At 38.9% G+C, this 18816-nt stretch overlaps 1 protein-coding gene across 1 annotated transcript in view; it reads left to right on the forward strand.

Annotated features, from left to right (window-relative positions):
• Positions 1–18816, forward strand: part of dph1 (diphthamide biosynthesis 1) — an 84467-nt gene that overhangs the window by 42958 nt on the left and 22693 nt on the right. Inside the window, exons 4-6 of the mRNA XM_044031254.1 lie at positions 6120–6241; positions 11827–11981; positions 15459–15580. Coding sequence (XP_043887189.1) covers positions 6120–6241; positions 11827–11981; positions 15459–15580 — 399 coding nt within the window. The remainder of the gene's footprint in view (positions 1–6119; positions 6242–11826; positions 11982–15458; positions 15581–18816) is intronic.

The raw sequence follows: 18816 nt of genomic DNA on the forward strand, positions 1-18816 counted from the left end.
TTCCCTTAACAACTTCCATATTTTCCCTTAACAACTTCCATGTTTTCCTTTAACTATCCTTAACTTCCAGATTTTTCCCTTAACTTTAATTTTTCCCTTAACTTCCAGATTTTCCCTTAACAACTTCATTTTTTCCCTTAACTTCCATGTTTTCCCTTAACAACCCACATTTTTCCCCTTAACTTCCATATTTTCCCTTAACAACTTCCATGTTTTTCCCTTAACTACTTCCATGATTTTCCCTTAACTACTTTCACTTAACTACTCTTCTGTTTTGGCATCAGAAGAAATTTCCGTCCAAAAGAACTGAAGGCAGATATTAGGTGTGAGTCGATATATTCCTCTTCTGTTGTGGCATTTCTGTCAAATAAAAACAAAGGGAGAGGGAGATAGAGAGAGCGAGGAGGATATTGTCCCAGAGGACAGAGGAGCTGAACGAGTAAACTGTTTTCATGCAAACACTGCTGCCACACAACGGGCCAATAATGGAGCAGAGTGACACAGTGTTTACACACAACACATCAGCCACTTAACCTGCTGATAAACAGCGGTACAATCAACCGGCGTCACACACACACACACACACACACACACGCAGTCGTTTTCATAACACAGATTCAAATCAGCTGGCACTTTCTCACACATATCGAGCTGTATATGCTAAATAGCTAATTAACCAGAGCTGTTAGTGAGTGCAGGGGCTTCACTGACATCGTAATTAGATCTTAATGACATTTTCGGGGCCGGAATGACGGCGACACTGAGCGTCCTCGCCCCAAAATGAGGCTAAAAAACCAGCTGCTGAAATAACTGACGGTGGAGTGGAGGGGGAGGCGGAGGGAGAGCGGAGCAGATAAATGGAAATGATGTGACATTGAGGGCATTTCTGTCTCATTCTGCTCGGGCTCAGGCGTCGTATCGCGTGACACCGTGTGAGATAGTGTGTGTGTGTGTGTGTGTGTTGGCAGAGGGATTTTAGTGAACACCGATAATATTCTAGTCTGGATTCTCCCACCGTTTGCCTCTCTCCCAGTGGGACGTGGGTAGATACGCTGAGCCCAGTAATTACTCTGCCCTCGTCCCGGTAGCGTCGCACGTCTCCTGCCGCCTCTTAATCAGATTCTTAGCATTTATTACCATGAAAGTCGTGTGTTCTCTTCTCATTCTGGAAATGACTGCATGTGCCTGTGCTGTGTGAGTGAAGATTGTGTGATAATGGTGTTTCTGGCAGATCCACGGCTGATTAGATACAATCTTCCTCTGTAGTGCTGGGCTTTTGCATTCTGGAGGGTTTGTGTGCGTGGTCTGCAGTGTGTGTGTGTGTGTGTTCCTCTGGTGGGCTGGCTGTGTATTTTTAGCTGAAAAAGGTGGATGCATGTTTATGCAACTGCAAACCAAAGTCGGCCAAACTGTGATGGAAGAAATCTTCAGGTCGCTCACAACGCGACAATTCCACATTCTTAAGTGATTGCATTATTATTTTTATATTAAATACACAATTGTGTTTTACATAGCCCCAGACATGACATGGGGGTGGAAACAAACCCTCTTCATTAACATGAAATAACATCCTGGACAGCTGGGTAAGCAAATGGAGCGCACCCTCGCTTGAAACTGGGACACTGAAATAAAGTTCATAGATATTCATAGATTTGAAATTCCGCAATCAGTAATGTTTGAAGGAAACATTGATATTTTCAATCTTGTTCACTGTGATTCAAAATAATGTGCTTCAACAATGTTTTCTTTAAATGCTATTGATCGTGGAAGTTTGAATTTGGGAAAATCTTTCTAACTTGTCAATATGTTTGTAATTCTTTGTCAACCTAAATGAAAACTCAGTCACACTATAATCTCAGTCTGTCCTCAAGTCCCCTGAACAACTTCCATGTTTTCCCTTAACAACCTTTAACTTCCACATTTTTCCCTTAACTTCAATTTTTTTCCCTTAACTTCCATATTTTCCCTTAACAACTTCCATGTTTTCCCTTAACAACCCTTAACTTCCAGATTTTCCCCTTAACTTTAATTTTTCCCTTAACTTCCAGATTTTCCCTTAACAACTTCCATGTTTTTCCCTTAACAACTTCCATGTTTTCCCTTAACAGCCCACATTTTTTCCCTTAACTTCCATATTTTCCCTTAACAACTTCCATGTTTCCCCTTAACAACCCACATTTTTTCCCTTAACTTCCATATTTTCCCTTAACAACTTCCATGTTTTTCCCTTAACTACTTCCTTGATTTTCCCTTAACTACTTTCATGTTTTCCCCTTAACCTCCATAGGACTAGATCTTGTTTCACGTCACCATATATAGATATAATATCTATATATTGAGCCGCTCTAGGTTAAGGCATATTGAACATAACCATGTAACCGCCTCTCGTTTCAGCGACTGAGGAAGAAAATGCTTGAATCCTCACTCGTGTAAATCCACCTGTACAGTGATGATGATGATGATGTTGTTGTTGTCGTTCTATAATGACCGCCCTGGTGTCGGCGACACAGACACCAGCAGACAAAATCCAATCCTTGACAAGAGCGAGGGTAATAGATTCAAATCTGATGTAAATATTTATTTATCCGTGTGTGTTTTTCCTGGACTCAGCTGCACTGGCCTTCATCTGAGAGCAGCTTCACAGGAGAGCAGACACAAACAGAAGAGAGGGGAGAGAGGGTGACAGTGGAGGGAAACAGCCAAAGCAGCAAAAGCACAAAAAGACGACTTTCCGTCAGCCTGTTTTTGCTGGAGATGGCACAAAATCTCTTCTCTGTGTCCAGCACAGATACTGATATCAGTCTGATGCAGTGGTTTTAGACCATTTATCAACGATGTGCTGAGTCATTTCAAAAAAACAAACTGTGGAACAAATCCTCCCATTAAGGGGAAATAAACAGGCCAAACATGACTCAGCTAAAATGCTGCATGAAGCATGTGATGTCAAGGATTTTTGGCTTGGATCAGATTATACTAGGACTGCGGCGATTCTCAGATTACCAATCAATAACCAAATCCATCACCAAGTATTTTGATAATCGATTCATCGGTTTGAATAAGGTTTTAACGTTTTTCAGCTTCTTAAATGTTGAATATTTTCTGGTTTCTTTGCTCCATAAAACAAAGAAATCATCAAAAACAAGACATTTGGAAACATCATCATTTCCAGGTTTGATCAACATTCTTCAACATTTCCTGACATTTTATGAACCAAATAACTCGTAAATAACACGTTAATCATTGAGGAAAATAAGTTAGTCAGTATCTGTTTCAGTGTTTTGAGTATCAGTATCATATGTCCACAAACTAAAATGATTGAGTTTTTAATGATTTCTTTGTATTATGGAGCAAAAGAAACCAGAAAATATTTATTTAATTTCATTTAAGCTGAAAAATGACAGAAAGTAGAAAATATTCACATTTAAGAAGCTGAAAATGACAAAGTAGAAAATATTCACATTTAAGAAGCTGAAAAATCACAGAAAGTAGAAAATATTCACATTTAAGAAGTTGAAAAATCACAGAAACTGGTTTTCATTAATAAAATAAAAACACTCAAACCTATAATCGATTATTAAGATACTTGGCGATGAATTTATTGATCGATTAATCATTGTAGTCCTATGTGTTTGCAGCTGAGGAAGTCTTGTTCATTGTCATGCGTTAGGAAACAGATTTATTATTGATAATTCACTCTTAAAGCAGAACTTTAAGACTTCAACTCTTTATGACTTCACCCCACAGTGTCTCAAACAACGTGCACACGGCCTCCAACCTCCCCACAACAAGACATTTAACCGTCACAGCGACTCTGACTCCTGCATAGTTCTGCTTTAATACCACTACGACTACTACGACGACGACGACTGCAGCTGAAAACAAGCACATGGTGCTTGAGCTTTAACCCGGGGAACAATGATGAGTCCACAGAGAGAGAGCGAGAGAGCGAACCGGAGATTACATCAGAGAGAAGCAGGGAGGAAAAGGCTAAATGGAAATGTTGCTCCTCGCGATGGAGCAGAGTGAGGAGTAAATGGATGTGGGTTGAAAGATTGTGCAGCAGGGGAGACGTTACTAAGAGTCTGTTGGTTGCTGGAGATGCTCCTCTCTCTCTCTCTCTCTCTCTTCTCCCCCCTCTCTCTCTCTCCTCTCTGTGTTTATCACATACCTCTTCTCTCGCTGCCGCCCTCCATCTCATCTCATCTCTATTCTGCCCCTTCTGTGGAGGCTGCATCTGTCAGAGCACTCCCACACAAATACCTGGCAACCTCCACCTTCTCCGCCCCCACCATCAACCACCTGTCTCTCCCCTACAACAACAACAACACCTCACACTTATGTTCTTGTCTCTTACCCTCAGCCTTTATTTGATTTTATTTAGCTTTTATGGCTTTACTTAGCATTTTATTTGCCCGTAAAGAGTGATAAAAGAAAGAAGGAGCTGCTTTCTCTCCGCGGTGCGATCGGCAGTTCATTCCAACAGATTTGCCTCTGCAGATGTCGCTGGAAATTGGACGTTTTCCTCCTTTAAAAAGGGCCATGAATATATATATACATGGTTTTTTTTTAGGCTCACGCGGCGTCTGCTTCGCTCTCACAACCCAGATGTGACTTAAAAAACTACAACCAGGCTGAAAACATGAGAAATGTTCTCTAAATCCAGGTCAGCAGTCAAACGATTCATTTATCAACTCATTTGTGCAACTAACGGTTATTTGTCATAATCGATTCGTCTGACGATTATTATTTAATGTGTTGATCCGTGTTTGTCAAACCTGGAAATTATGATGAACCAAAACAGAAAGATAAACAGAAAATAGTCACATTTAAGAAGCTGAAAAATCACAGAAAATGGTTTTAGTTCTTAAAAAACAAACACTCAAACTGATAAATCGATTGTCAAAGTAACTGACGATCAATAAAGTTGTTGTTCAGCCCTAATTTATATTAAATTAAATAAATATATTATTTAATTATATATATACATATATATACATATATATACATATATATATATATATATATATATATATATATATATATATATATAATATAAATATATTTTCCCCCTCCTGATAAAATATAGCTATTTAAAGATAACCAATAGGGACAAGTATTTCTTACAAAAATGCTATTTGAATATTTGACTGTATTATTCGTAGAATATTCGCGAATAAGTAACACGGGAGCAGCTGCTGCCACCTTGTGGTAATAGATGCAACACAAACGAGGTCGTCATTGAAATAGAAATAATGTTTCCCCATCCCTGATGACAAATGATAGGGAGAAAAAAATAACTTAACATCATTCATTACATTGTTTTCAATAAAGTAATGTTTAGGTAAATGATAAATACATGAAAAAAGTCTTCAGAAAACTAAAGAAAATACATTTAAGCATGAAAATAATGAAGATTTAGACACTTTTGAGAGCTAAAATTCATAATGTATAATAATTGGTGACTATTATTAAAAGAAAAGAAGAAAACATCTACCTGTGATTTTGGTATTTCATTTCATTAATAGCTATATGACAATAATAACAATAATTTCTCTGTTTTCAGCTTCATTTTGTTGCAGTAAACTTTGCGGACTCAGTGTCTTCCTCTTCATCCGTTCATCTCTTTCACTTTATTTCATTATTCACTCATGTGTAAGGTAAATACAAACAAGTGGCAGAAAGAATGAAGAATAAACATGTTTAGTTTTCTTTAAAATCTGTCATTTTGAGGTTCAACAAACACATTTTCCACATTTTTGTGTGACGACAAAACAACACATTTGTCTCCTTCTCGTTTCCCTGTTTCCTCCCTGTGGTCAAACCTCACCGGTGACCCTGTGATCCTCGTGTGGTCAGGGTTTTTACTGCCAGACTTCCTTTGTATGTGTGTGTGTCTGTGTGTGTATGTGTGTCTGTGTGTGTGTCAGATTTTACATCATGTCCTCGCTCTCCGTCAGAGGGATTGATCGTATTCCACTCACTCATGATCGCACCGTGCGAGGCACGTCGTGTATATCGATTACCGTGGTAACAAACAACAGCAGGTGTCTATATATGTGTGTGTGTGTGTGTATATTATGGTCTGTGTCTGTACTGATTAGCGCATGCATTTGTTCCAGGTTCACGGAGGCAGACACCATCGTGTTGGGAGACGTGACGTACGGCGCCTGCTGCGTGGACGACTTCACCGCTCGAGCTCTGGGAGCGGATTTCATGGTGCACTATGGACACAGTTGTCTCAGTGAGTTCCCTTTGTTCACGATGTGATTTAACTATTTAAAAGAAAACAAAAAGAAGATTAAATCATTAAATACGCCGCTGGATCTCATCAGTTTGGTTTCACACACACGTTTGTCCAGCTCACTCCTTCTTCTCCTTCTTCTTCTTCTTCCACTCGTACTTTCTACAAGTGTTTCCATTTATCCATCTTCTACCGCTTGATCCTCCACATGCGGGTCACAGGGGGCGCTGTGCTCATCTCAGGCTGTAACTGAAATCGATTAATCTGTGGATTATTTCTTGATTGGTTGTTTGGTCCACAAGTAGAAAAGAAATGTTGAAAAATGTTCATCAGCGTTTCTTAATCCTGGAAATGATGACGTTCCCTAAATAAACGACTGGATTAGATTCAGGAAAAATGAATCCAAACCTCTAAATTCCACATAAATGCATCTCTTAGCACAGACGATACAAATGTGCCGCGTTCGTTCCTTTTTCTTCTTCATTATCGGAGCTAAGAAATAATTTATTAACAGCCCATAATACGTATCTTCAGTGTCAGGTTAGAGGGTGGGAAACGACGTTATTACTATTAAATGTTTTAGATTTGTGTGAAAGTTTCTCTGTGTTTAATGAGTGTTTGTTGTTTTTTAAGTTTTAAAACCACAAGGAAGGAACTTTTTACTCTGGAGCCAAACTTAAACTTTAATATGTGACATTTTATCACAATAATTATGTTCATTTATTACATTATTTTGCTCCAGTCCTGAGCTGAATATCTGTTACAGAGCTGGGGCTTTATTATGTCTTTAAAGGGGCTAATTATGGGCTGTTTATGGTGGTTTTAAATATGTAAAAACTACTGTATCAGCTGAGTGGGTTATCAACATCGGATCAGGTCCAGATTTCAGGTCTGAACACAATCCCAGTCTGTCCTGAACGAGGCCTCAGGTCCGATCACAAAAACCACATTTGAAGGTGGTTTAAGAACGTCCTCAGTCCTGAATATTCATGACCTCAATCTGGATTAGAGATGGTCTCCCATCCACAGCAGGCTCAGTTTTTTTCATCGTGCAAACATTCATGTATTCATCAGTTACCACCGCAATGATTTCACACACACGGTCGTCTGAAGACAGACACACGGTCATCTGAAGACAGACACACGGTCATCTGAAGACAGACACACGGTCATCTGAAGACAGACACATGGTCTGAAGACAGACACACGGTCTGAAGACAGACACACGGTCATCCTGAAGACAGACACACGGTCTGAAGACAGACACACGGTCTGAAGACAGACACACGGTCGTCTGAAGACACACGGTCTGAAGACGGACACACAGTCGTCTGAAGACAGACACACGTCATCTGAAGACAGACGTGGTCTGAAGACAGACACACAGTCGTCTGAAGACAGACATGTGGTCTAAAGACAGACACAAGGTCGTATTAAGACAGACACACGGTCGTCTGAAGACAGACACACGGTCGTCTGAAGACAGTCACATGGTCTGAAGACAGACATGGTCTGAAGACAGACACACGGTCGTCTGAAGACAGACACATGGTCTGAAGACAGTCACATGGTCTGAAGACAGACACACGGTCGTATGTCTGTAGACAGACACATGGTTGTAGGTCTGAAGACAGACACACGGTCGTCTGAAGACAGACACGTGTTCTAAAGACACACGGTCTGAAGACAGACATACACACGGTCTGAAGACAGACAGACACACGGTCTGAAGACAGACACATGGTCGTATGTCGGTAGACAGACACACAGTCGTAGGTCTGAAGACAGACACATAGTCGTCTGAAGACAGACACATGGTCTGAAGACAAACACATGATCTGAAGACAGACTTGGGTCGTCTGAAGACAGACACATGGTCGTATGAAGATAGACACGTGATCTGAAGACACACGGTCTGAAGACAGACACGAGGTCTGAAGACAGACACGAGGTCTGAAGACAGACACGCGGTCTGAAGACAGACACACGGTCTGATGTGGACAGACGGAGCGGTGCAGCTATTGAGTAATGGAAACAAAGTGAAGTGTAACTAGTTAGTGCTGCCGTGGCCGATGAATCCGTGCAGACCTTTGGAGCCTGAACATCGCATTTACCCCCGGAGATCAATGGGCAACATGCATTAGAGGCGTCCTTTGAAAAGCTTGAGTAGTTCCAGAGGACGCTCGCTCCTCGCTCTCGCTGGCTGTCTCTCTGTCCGTCCGTCTGTCTCCCACACAACATGAGAGGAAATGCTAAATCAATAGTTGTGATATTTCCCTGCCACAACAAACTCACCTCTCCTAAATACCAAGAACCACCGACTGAATTTTAATTCAAGCCCTTAAAAAAGACCTGTTTTCTCTCAGTGTGTGTGTGTGTGTGCCACATTCACCACTTCATATTCCTGTGTGTTTGTTTACAGAGAGATAAAGTTAAAGATTTAAATTGATGGACGGGTTTTTCACAGTGGAACAGATTCACTGAGATCTGTAGAAAAAGAATTGTGTTTGTGTGTGTGTGTGTGTGTGTTCCCTGACCTTCATCACTCCTTCATCACTCCACCACGAGGAGTGAGGACATCATCTGAAGTGCGTCCCTCGATGTCAGACACCTGCAGGAGATTAAAGACTGACTCTCCCTCTGTGAAGTATCACCTTCTGAATATCAGTCGTGTCCCGGCCTTTGTTGTCGTGAAGGCAACAACGGTGTCGTCATAAAACACATTTACTGATGAGTTTACTTCATTACTGTATGTTGCTCGTGTTTAAACGTTAACACAGTCACCGAGAGTCTGATGGCTTTATTTGATCTTTTATTTGAGGAAAAACAAGCAAATAAAGACTAAAAACTCACAGATAATAACGATGATGAAGATAATCCAGAGCAGCTGGTGCAGTTTTAAATATTACTGGACCGTCTTCTGCTTCATAAGCTCATCCAGATCCAGACTATTCTGGTGACATGACTCATTTGAGAAGCAAAAACAAACAAAGATGTAGTCAACTTTATTAAGTATAAGACAAGTTTATAAAGACACAGTTAATTCCTTTTTTTCCAGCTTAAATGTTGAATATTTTCTGGTTTCTTTGCTCCGTAAAACTAAGAAATGATTGAAACTGATTCATTTATAGTTTGTGGACAAAAACGTTTGAGAACATCATCATTTCCAGGTTTGATCAACATTTAATGTCAATTAGTCAACAGAAACTTCTAAAGACAAATTTCTGCTCATGAAAGTATGAGTTGAAAATTGGAAAATAAAGTTGTCTTTTGTGCTATTTTTAAGAGAATCTTAGACATTTTGAACCATCAACACCAGTTTAATTAAAGAAAATCAACATGTTATTGATTATTTCCCGATCACTGAAGGGCAATTTCATGTATCTACTCTGAAAACTGATTTTTCAGCTTCTTAAATGTGAATATTTAAGTTTTTTTTCTCCATAAAACAAAGAAAGCTGAGAAATTTGGGGTTTGTGAACCCCAAATGAACAAAAACAAGACATTTGAGAACTTCATCATTTCCACTGTTCAATATTTTCTGACATTTAATGAACCCAAACTGATCAACAAATGGAGAAAATAGTGACCAGAAACTATCAGAAGACAAATGTCAGCTGATGAAAGGATGAGGACTGATTTGAGAAGCTGATTTAAATTATTTTGAAGCTTCAAAATCCAGTTTAATTAACATGTTATTGATTATTTCCTGATCAGTGAAGGACAGTTCCACATCTTTGCTCTAAAATCTTATCAATTACTAAAATAATAGCCGACTATTTTGATATGTGTCACTTTAATTTTGAGTTTTTTAACAATTAAAACCAGTTTATGAGCTTCTTAAATACTGATCAACATTTTCCAACAAATTTACGAGGTTCCTTGAATGCGTAAGGCTAACCCTCCCTGCTCTGAGTCAGTGTTTAAATGGTCAGTAATGAGCAGCAGAGCTGAGTGAACCCATGCTGCTGCAACTCATGGGTGAATTAAACCCGTCGACAGTGAAAGTGAGTCCAGTCCATCCCTCGTTCACTCATTCTCTAATTGCGCCGCCTAACTCCACTCTGTTTACCCTCATGATAAATTTAACTTGTGGTTTTCTCCACTTAACTCGTGTCTCGGGGGTTAAAACTTGCCTTTTACAAAAACCGTGATGTGAGCACATTCATCACTTGTGTTAACTGCTAATTGACACTCACACACACCAGTATCCTGTTACTTTTCCCACTCGTCACCTCTGTCTTTTTTGAGTTTATACAGTACATAATTGAATCACCATCCTCCATCCTGAAATTTGATTTCAGTGCTTTTCAGGCTACGTTTTATAGGAATTTATACTTTTTCCCTCACATTCCTGTGGCCCTGTTTCCATTCCATCTGCCACCTTTTATATGTACTCCTATGTATTTCTCAGAAATGACATAAATGTGCTTATATGTTAGCCCAATACTAAGTTAAAAAACAAAAAGAAAAGTATTACGATCCAAAAATTCTAAATTAGTGTTGCATTTTGACTTATTGACATGTCTTTAAAACCATGTGTAAAACAAATAGTTACATTAATCACCTTAAGTACATAAAGTGTACCCACTAAAGGTTAGCGGTGGGATGAAAAATCTAAACAATATTTTGCGTGGCGATATTATATCAATCAATTTTGCATTTTAGTATAACACGGTCTTTTTTTCAAAATCATTTCCAGGTTTGACAAAACATTTTCAGCATTTTCTTACATTTTATGGCCCAAACAACTAATCGATTCATTGAGAATATCGATTACTGAATTAATCGCCAAATATTTTGAGAAGCGATGAAGTGACTGTTAGATAAATAATTTAATAGATGTTTCAGTTTCTTAAACATTTCCTGGATTCTTTGCTCCATGAAACAAAGAAATCATTCAAACCGAATCATTTCAGTTTGTGGACCAAAACCTGACTTTTAAGAACATCGTAATTTCCAGGTTTTGGGAGGTGTTCTTGGTTTAGTCCACTCAGATGCTGATAGACAAAGTACAAACAGTGTAGTGGACTAAACCATGATGAAGTTGTGGACCTGGGCAGGAAATGTTCTTCTGGGATTTTAATTGAGTGCCGCTGATGGCGGCCATCAATGTGCTGCACCTTCTCCTTATATATAACGTTTCCCTCTTTGAAGACCATCATTGCTTAATGATAACATAAAATGTCCCCTCGCTCCCCATCTGCAAATTAAATGTAATAGAAGAGGAAGAATAATTATGATGATCACCTCAGACTATAATTTGTCTTCCTTAATCCACAACCTTTCCCCTCGTCTACCTCAGCACGTCTCTGAGCTCAGCCCAGGTTTGTGCTAAATGGCCTGTGAAATTAACGGCATTAATAGTAACCGCACGTGTCTCAATAATTGAGGCGTTTGCTTCACTTCCTGTGTTTGCTGTGGAAAAGACTTCAGCACCACCACACTTATGTTCTCCAGTGTGTCCTATAAAGATGAATCCAGATGAACGAGTGAGGCTCCATGAATAGTGCACACGCCTGAAGCTTCACCTGACATAACAGAGTGAATGATTCATCCGTCCTCGTCTTTTTGTCCTCCCGCAGTCCCCATAGACGCCACGGCGGGGATTAAGATGCTCTACGTGTTTGTGGACATCCAGCTGGACAACGCACACTTCCTGGACACGGTCAAGTTCAACTTTAACCCGGGACAAAGTCTGGCCCTCGTCAGCACCATTCAGTTTGTGGCCGCTCTGCAGGTGAGTTTTTGTTTTTGTGTTGGGGGGGGGGGATAAAGTCGAGTGAATATTCAAATGTTTTAAACTAGGGCTGAAACAAGTCGCATGTTAATCGGTTTGAGTGTTTTTTTTTAATAATTAAAATGATTCTTTAGCTCCTTAAATGTGAATATTTTAAGTTTTTTGCTCCATAAAACCAAACAAAAACATTAAAACTGATCAGTCGTTTTTTTTCAGTTAGTGGACATTTGAGAAACATCATCTTTTCTCAGTATTTGAAATATAAACCAGGTTTGATTAGAATTTCTTGTTTTAATTCACACAGATGGTGATACACAAAATATACAGTGTATTGGACTGAACCATTATGACATTCTGGATCAATTTTTAGTTTGAGAGCTTCATTTCCACTTTTGAGAAAACTAATCAACATTTTTCTACATTTTCTGACATTTTATTGACTAAACATTTTATCGATTAAGAAAATGATTGTCACATTTATTGATTATCAGTAAAATCATTAGTTGCAGCCCTATATTAAACTCAGTGCACCAGAGCTAGTGCAAGTAACGCAGGGTTCGCAGCGCGTTGAGCTAAAACAGAGCTGGTAACGAGGTGCATTCAAGAAACCTTGTCATTTTTAATCCAACACTCATGAAGTCCACTAACTAAATACTTGCTGCTGCCACCTTGTGGTAACAGATGCACCACACATTAGGTCATCATTGGAGTTGAAATGTTTGTTTCCATAACTGTTTTTATCCTTTTATCCTTTAACAAGATCCTTGATCTGAATCATGTCTGATAGTTTTGCTTGACAGAGGCTGTTTTCAGATGAGGGATGCAGAAAACAAATGTCACAAATACCAACCTCAACACAAACATGCTGCAGCTGTAACTCTGTAACTTATTTTTCTATCTACAGCATTTTTTCACACATTTTCTTGTGTGTTTTTTTTTTTTTTACAATGACCTTTATCCAGTTTTGCTGTTTCATTGAACATGAACTGACACACTGCACTTAAGCTCAGTTCAAGAGTGTGTTTTTTAAAAAGCCAGTTATTTTGGATCTAAAAGGTGGAAATGACCTCTGAAGTCCTGTGGGTTCAGCGTCGTGCTGCTCAGCTCAGCTCTGCTCTTTACATAAGACACACACACACACACACACACACACGTGTAACATGTTCTGCTGCTTCCTGTCTCCTTGAACCAGCTACACTCCATTCTGGACTCCCGCTAATGTAACCGCTGTTTATTTTTAAAACCACGCTCTGCTCTCGCGGGTCATGTTTAATGTTGTGGTGTTTGAGTGCAGCCATGCATATGCATATGTCTGTGTGTGTGTGTGTGTGTGTGCACGCCTCACGTCTCACGCTGTGTAGGTTGTGGAGGTCTCAGCACATGGGCGGATGTAGCTGAGAGTTCGTCTGTATTCCCTCGCCGTCGTTCTTAAATTAGCTTTAAATCGTTCAATTTATCCTCCCACCTCCGAGCAAAGCATCTCACTTTATTTTTAAATTTATGCCGTAATTGTTCCGTTCTCACTTTGATTAAATGGATGTAGGTGTTTTTCGAGGGGTTGAATTTTCCCATTATATTAGAGGGAATATGTATTTCTCCTAATGTTGGTTTGAGTTTCCTCTCGTTTGTCTCCTCCTCGTTTATATTTAGTATGAGAAACAAACGCCTGGTGTGGAATTAAATCTCTGGATACTTCAGGATCAAACTCAAGTCTTTTTTGACCTCTCTCTGGCTTTCTTCACACATTTAATGTCCTCTATTTTGTTCTTCTTTTATTTTTTAAACAAAGAAAAAAGAAGGGTAAACATGGTGAGAGTTAACGCCACAAATAGACAACATTTAGTTGATTACTAAAGGAACTGCCGACTATTTTGAGTTTTCTTTTAATAATTGAGTTTCTTTGATTTTTCAGCTTCTTAAATGTGAATATTTTCTAGTTCTTTGATTTTTCAGCTTCTTAAATGTGAATATTTTTTAGTTTCTTTGATTTTTCAGCTTCTTAAATGTGAATATTTTCTAGTTTCTTTGCTCCATAAAACAAAAAAAATCATTAAAACAGGTTTGACAAACACTGACCAACATTTAATAACGCAATTTTATGAACCACACGAGTCACAAATTGATCAAGAAAACAATTGATTCAGCATGACCTAAGGGGAACAAAATTATTTTAAATTTAAATTTTCCCAACACATTCTTTGGCACCCTTCCCTTGAGGTACCAGAGTAAAATAGTATGGTCAGTCTCGCTCCACCCACCACACTCAGCTGATATGACAGAAAATGGTGACATGAGACAAGATCAGAGGGTTGCCCGTGGAGCCACCAAACTCTAGCCAAAACAAGCTGTAAAATAAGCTGTACTAAACCAAACCATACTGTACTAAACTAAACCATACTGTACTGTACTAAACCATACTGTACTAAACCAAACCATACTGTACTGTACTAAAACATACTGTACTAAACCATACTGTACTAAACCAAACCATACTGTACTAAACCAAAAACTGTACTGTACCAAACCATACTGTACTAAACCATACTGTACTAAACCAAACAAAACTGTACTAAACCAAACTGTACTGTACCATACTGTACTGTACTAAACCAAACAAACTGTAAACCAAACCAAATCATACTGCACTGTACTAAACCAAACCATGTACCATACTAAACCAAACCAAACTGTACTAAGCCAAACAAACCATACTGTACTGTACTAAACAGAAATCATACTGTACTTTACTAAACCAAACCAAATCGTACTGTACTGTACTAAACCAAACCAAACTGTACTAAACAAACAAACCATACTGTACTATACTAAACCAAACCATACTGTACTTTACACTACTAAACCAAACCACTGTACTAAACCAAACCAAACTGTACTAAACCAAACCATACTGTACTGTACTAAACCAAACCAAACTGTACTAAACCATACTGTACTTTACTAAACCAAACCATACTGTACTGTACTAAAACCAAACCAACTAAACCAAACCAAATCATACTGTACTAAACCACACCAAACTGTACTAAACCAAACTAAACTGTACTAACCAAACCATACTGTACTGTACTAAACCAAAACCAAACCAAACTAAACCAAACCAAACTGTACTAAACCTATACTAAACCAAACTGTAACTAAACCAAACCAAACTGTACTAAACCAAACCAAACCACACTATACTGTACTAAACCAAACCAAACTGTACCATGATGGAAACACAGCAACAGTTATTGCACAATGTTTAAAGTGTTATTAGTTCAGTTCTTTATTTTTAAGGTGAAAATAAAGTCAGGATAACGTGATTTTTAGTGTCTGTTGATAGATCCACACTGAAGTCACACTTTCTTTAAGAAACAAGAGGTTTGAGCTGAATAAAACCTGTGAATCTCTAACCATCTTTCCTCCTCTTCATCCTCTTCCTCCTCCTCCTCCTCCTCCTCCTCCTCCTCGCTGCAGGCTGTGAGCTCAGTCCTCAAGTCAGAGTACGACATCCTGGTGCCACAGTGTCGACCTCTGTCACCGGGAGAAGTTCTGGGCTGCACCTCCCCTCGCTTGGACCGCCATGTCAACGCCATAATGTAAGACATTCTCTTCTCCCGCTGTCTTCCACCTTCATAAGTTTCAGCCCAGGCCCTGTCCCTGTCCCCTTCTGTCTTCTTTCTTTCTTTTTTTTTGTCTTGTGACTTACCAGAGAAATCCAGATTTCCAAAGACAGAGCAGCCTTGACTCATGCAGGAGCTTCCCACTCCCACTGTTAGCTGCAATAATTACCCCGGCTGTTACCGAGCCCACCCATGTGACACGAGGGAGAATCAGTGTGACATCACACCAGTCCAACCTGACACATGTAGCTAGCTGTGCATGTGTGTGTGTGTGCACGTCCAGCTCCAAACAGCCAGATGCTGATCCAGAATGACGAGACTAAAAATACCTTCACACTGTGCGAATCGTCGAATTGTATAAAGTCAGACAGACGCAGCCACAGTTGGTTTTCTCAGAGCGACACAGAAACAACCAAACTCCATGTTTTTAAGAAAAAGTTTTTGGTTTTGGTTTTGGCACGGCATCGTGACGTCAACGTCAACTCTGCTCCATTCCATTCAGATAATACTTTATTTGGACCTGGGTCTGTGCATTGTATCAATATTATATCTTCATATGATGACATGAGACAAGATCTGGTCTTAGATTTTAGATATCGTCATATCATGATAAACACATAGATAGCTTCTTTAACTAACTTAGATATTTACATTATTAGCTAGCTATCTTTGATAGCTAGCTACTTACATAATGTAGTTAGCTAGTTTAGATAGATAGGTAGCTAGCTAGATTACGTAGTTAGATTGAATAATGTAGTTAGCTAGTTTAGATTGATAGCTAGCTAGATTACATAGTTAGATTGAATAATGTAGTTAACTTTAGATAGCTAACTAGAAAGAATAAATAATAAGCTATCTTACATAACGTAGTTAGCTAGCTTAGATAGCTAGATAGATAACGTAGCTATCTTGGATAGAAAGAGAGAGCAGAAGTAGATTTTAAGCCTTTTAATTATTTGTGTTAAAGCAGAATTTGACCATATTTACAGTCATTGTCTTTGTAACTCGTGTAAATATCCTTCATTTAAAGAAATAAAGCAGGTTTTATCTGAAATGAAAGGTAATAATAAGCGCATATTTTAACAGACAGTAGAGTGTAGTGTATTGTCACTCTCAAACCAGCTTTGTATCCACACATATCTCCTATATCAGGATATAGACTAAAAATATACACATTATTTATCACTCAGCCACTAAATTGAAGGAATTTATTTATACTTGGCCGAGGAGCACGGAGGCGACATGACATTACATCAGAATAGACCTGTCAGGATTCAAACTGGCAACCCTGTGGTTACAAGGCAAGTTCCCTTTCCACTCTGCCATGTGCTACTGACTAAAGTTATGAATTTTCCTCACAGTTTTGTTTTTTTTATAGTTTTTGTTTGTATTGTTCTAACCTTAACCATAAAATCTCTGAAAAAAGACTGACTTTGTCCAATAAAAGTGGACACCATGGACGAAGACAAGCACTTGCATCTTAAGCTGTGTGAGCACATTCAGCCCTTGAATTTGAGCAATTCGGTCCTGGAAAGTCCTTAAAAAGGACAATTACATATTTTTATTTTTACAAAAACAACAGAAGAAAAAATCAATGCTTAGAAATTCCTGTCCATGTTTGGACTGGAGGCATTTGTTTTTCATTCTAGGCAGCAGAAAGTTATTTATTGTCTACTTCATTTACATTTTCCTTTTAAAAAACACACAAAAACATAAAAACTCAAGCTGTGAAGCCGCTGCTGCAACAAAGAAGCGGGGACAAAAGACAACAAACAAACATCTGAGTCTCCACCTGTCACGTTCCTCTGCAGAATCCTATACTTTACCAAAGTAATTCCTCCCGCTAAATTTAATTATATCAGCTACTTTAACCCCGGTGTGTCTGATGTGCACATCTTATTTAGTGTTATGTGATTAAAACCTCCCGGTGCATGACATTAAAAATCGGCTACGCAAGGACAATCTGTGGCTGCGTCTTCAGCGTGAGACGCTCGAACCCTGTGGGAGACGAGAGCGATGAGCGCGTTACGTTTGCTCGCGCGAGGGAAGTAATAGAGTTAGTGTACACAACAACTCCTAATTTAATTTAACTCAATTTAAAGTGTTTTGTGTTTGATGAAGGTGGAGTGAATCGATTAGTCTGCCTGAGAGCTGATGCCACACACAAACACACATTTACACCGTAATGAATTGATCATGGCACAGAACACAGTCGTTCAGGATTACTTTTATCTTAATCATAGCACAATAAATGCATAATTAAAGATATCATGTGTAACATTTCCGCATCAAAATATCTAAAAAATGAGGAGTGATGTTATGTTTATTTTTTGAGTAGAGCACTTTTAGCCAAAAGTGTTGTCCGACACTCTTTAAATCCCCAGAAATCCATATTTCCACTGAAGATAATGGAGCGTTTCGACGGGCGCCGTTTAATGAGCACTTTGCAAAACTGCTGCTGTTTTATGTCGGGTTTTTTTTTATGGGGACGAGTTGCCGTAAATAACAAAACTTTTAACAGTTTTTAATGTCAAATAAAATGCCACGGCTCTCGAGTGTGACGCTCCGCTGCTCCTGCTGGTGTTTCACAATAAAAGACTTCTTCTTCTTCTTGGAAAAGAAAATACAGGAAATGGAGACGGCAGAGTGCTTTTGTTTTGAAGTACATACAGGACGTGTTGTGTTCAAAGAACTTTATTTGTCCCCGAGGAGCAATTTAAGAAGAATATATGACTGATGAGATAATACATACATTTTTCGGGAATTTTTTCTTTACACTCAGTGAAAATTGAAAATAAAAAGCTTGAGGAAATGTTAAGTGGAGCGTTTGAATCCACCACCTCTGCTCTTTCTCTGCTTTCTAACACAACAGTGTTACATCTTTAACTGTGAAAGACGGGGGGTGTGGTTACATAAGTCAAAGTCTTACAGCATTTAATGTTATTATTGTATAGAGGCAGCAGCTGTATTTATAGACTATAGATACAGAGAGAGAGAGAGTCACATCGACTTCTTATAGTGACAGAGGACGAGTGAAGTGAGGCAGACATTCTGATCACATTCATTTCACCCAGTGTTGCTCTTTATGTTTGGCTGAAATGTGGAAGGATTATTACGTCTGCCTTTTGAAAACCAGGCATGTTTTTTCATCATTAAAGGCTTTTAAATCACAATTAATCACAATTTAATTTCAATCAATCACAACGTGTTAT

Source organism: Solea senegalensis, linkage group LG8, assembly GCF_019176455.1.
Source record: "Solea senegalensis isolate Sse05_10M linkage group LG8, IFAPA_SoseM_1, whole genome shotgun sequence".
Lineage (NCBI taxonomy): Eukaryota > Metazoa > Chordata > Actinopteri > Pleuronectiformes > Soleidae > Solea > Solea senegalensis.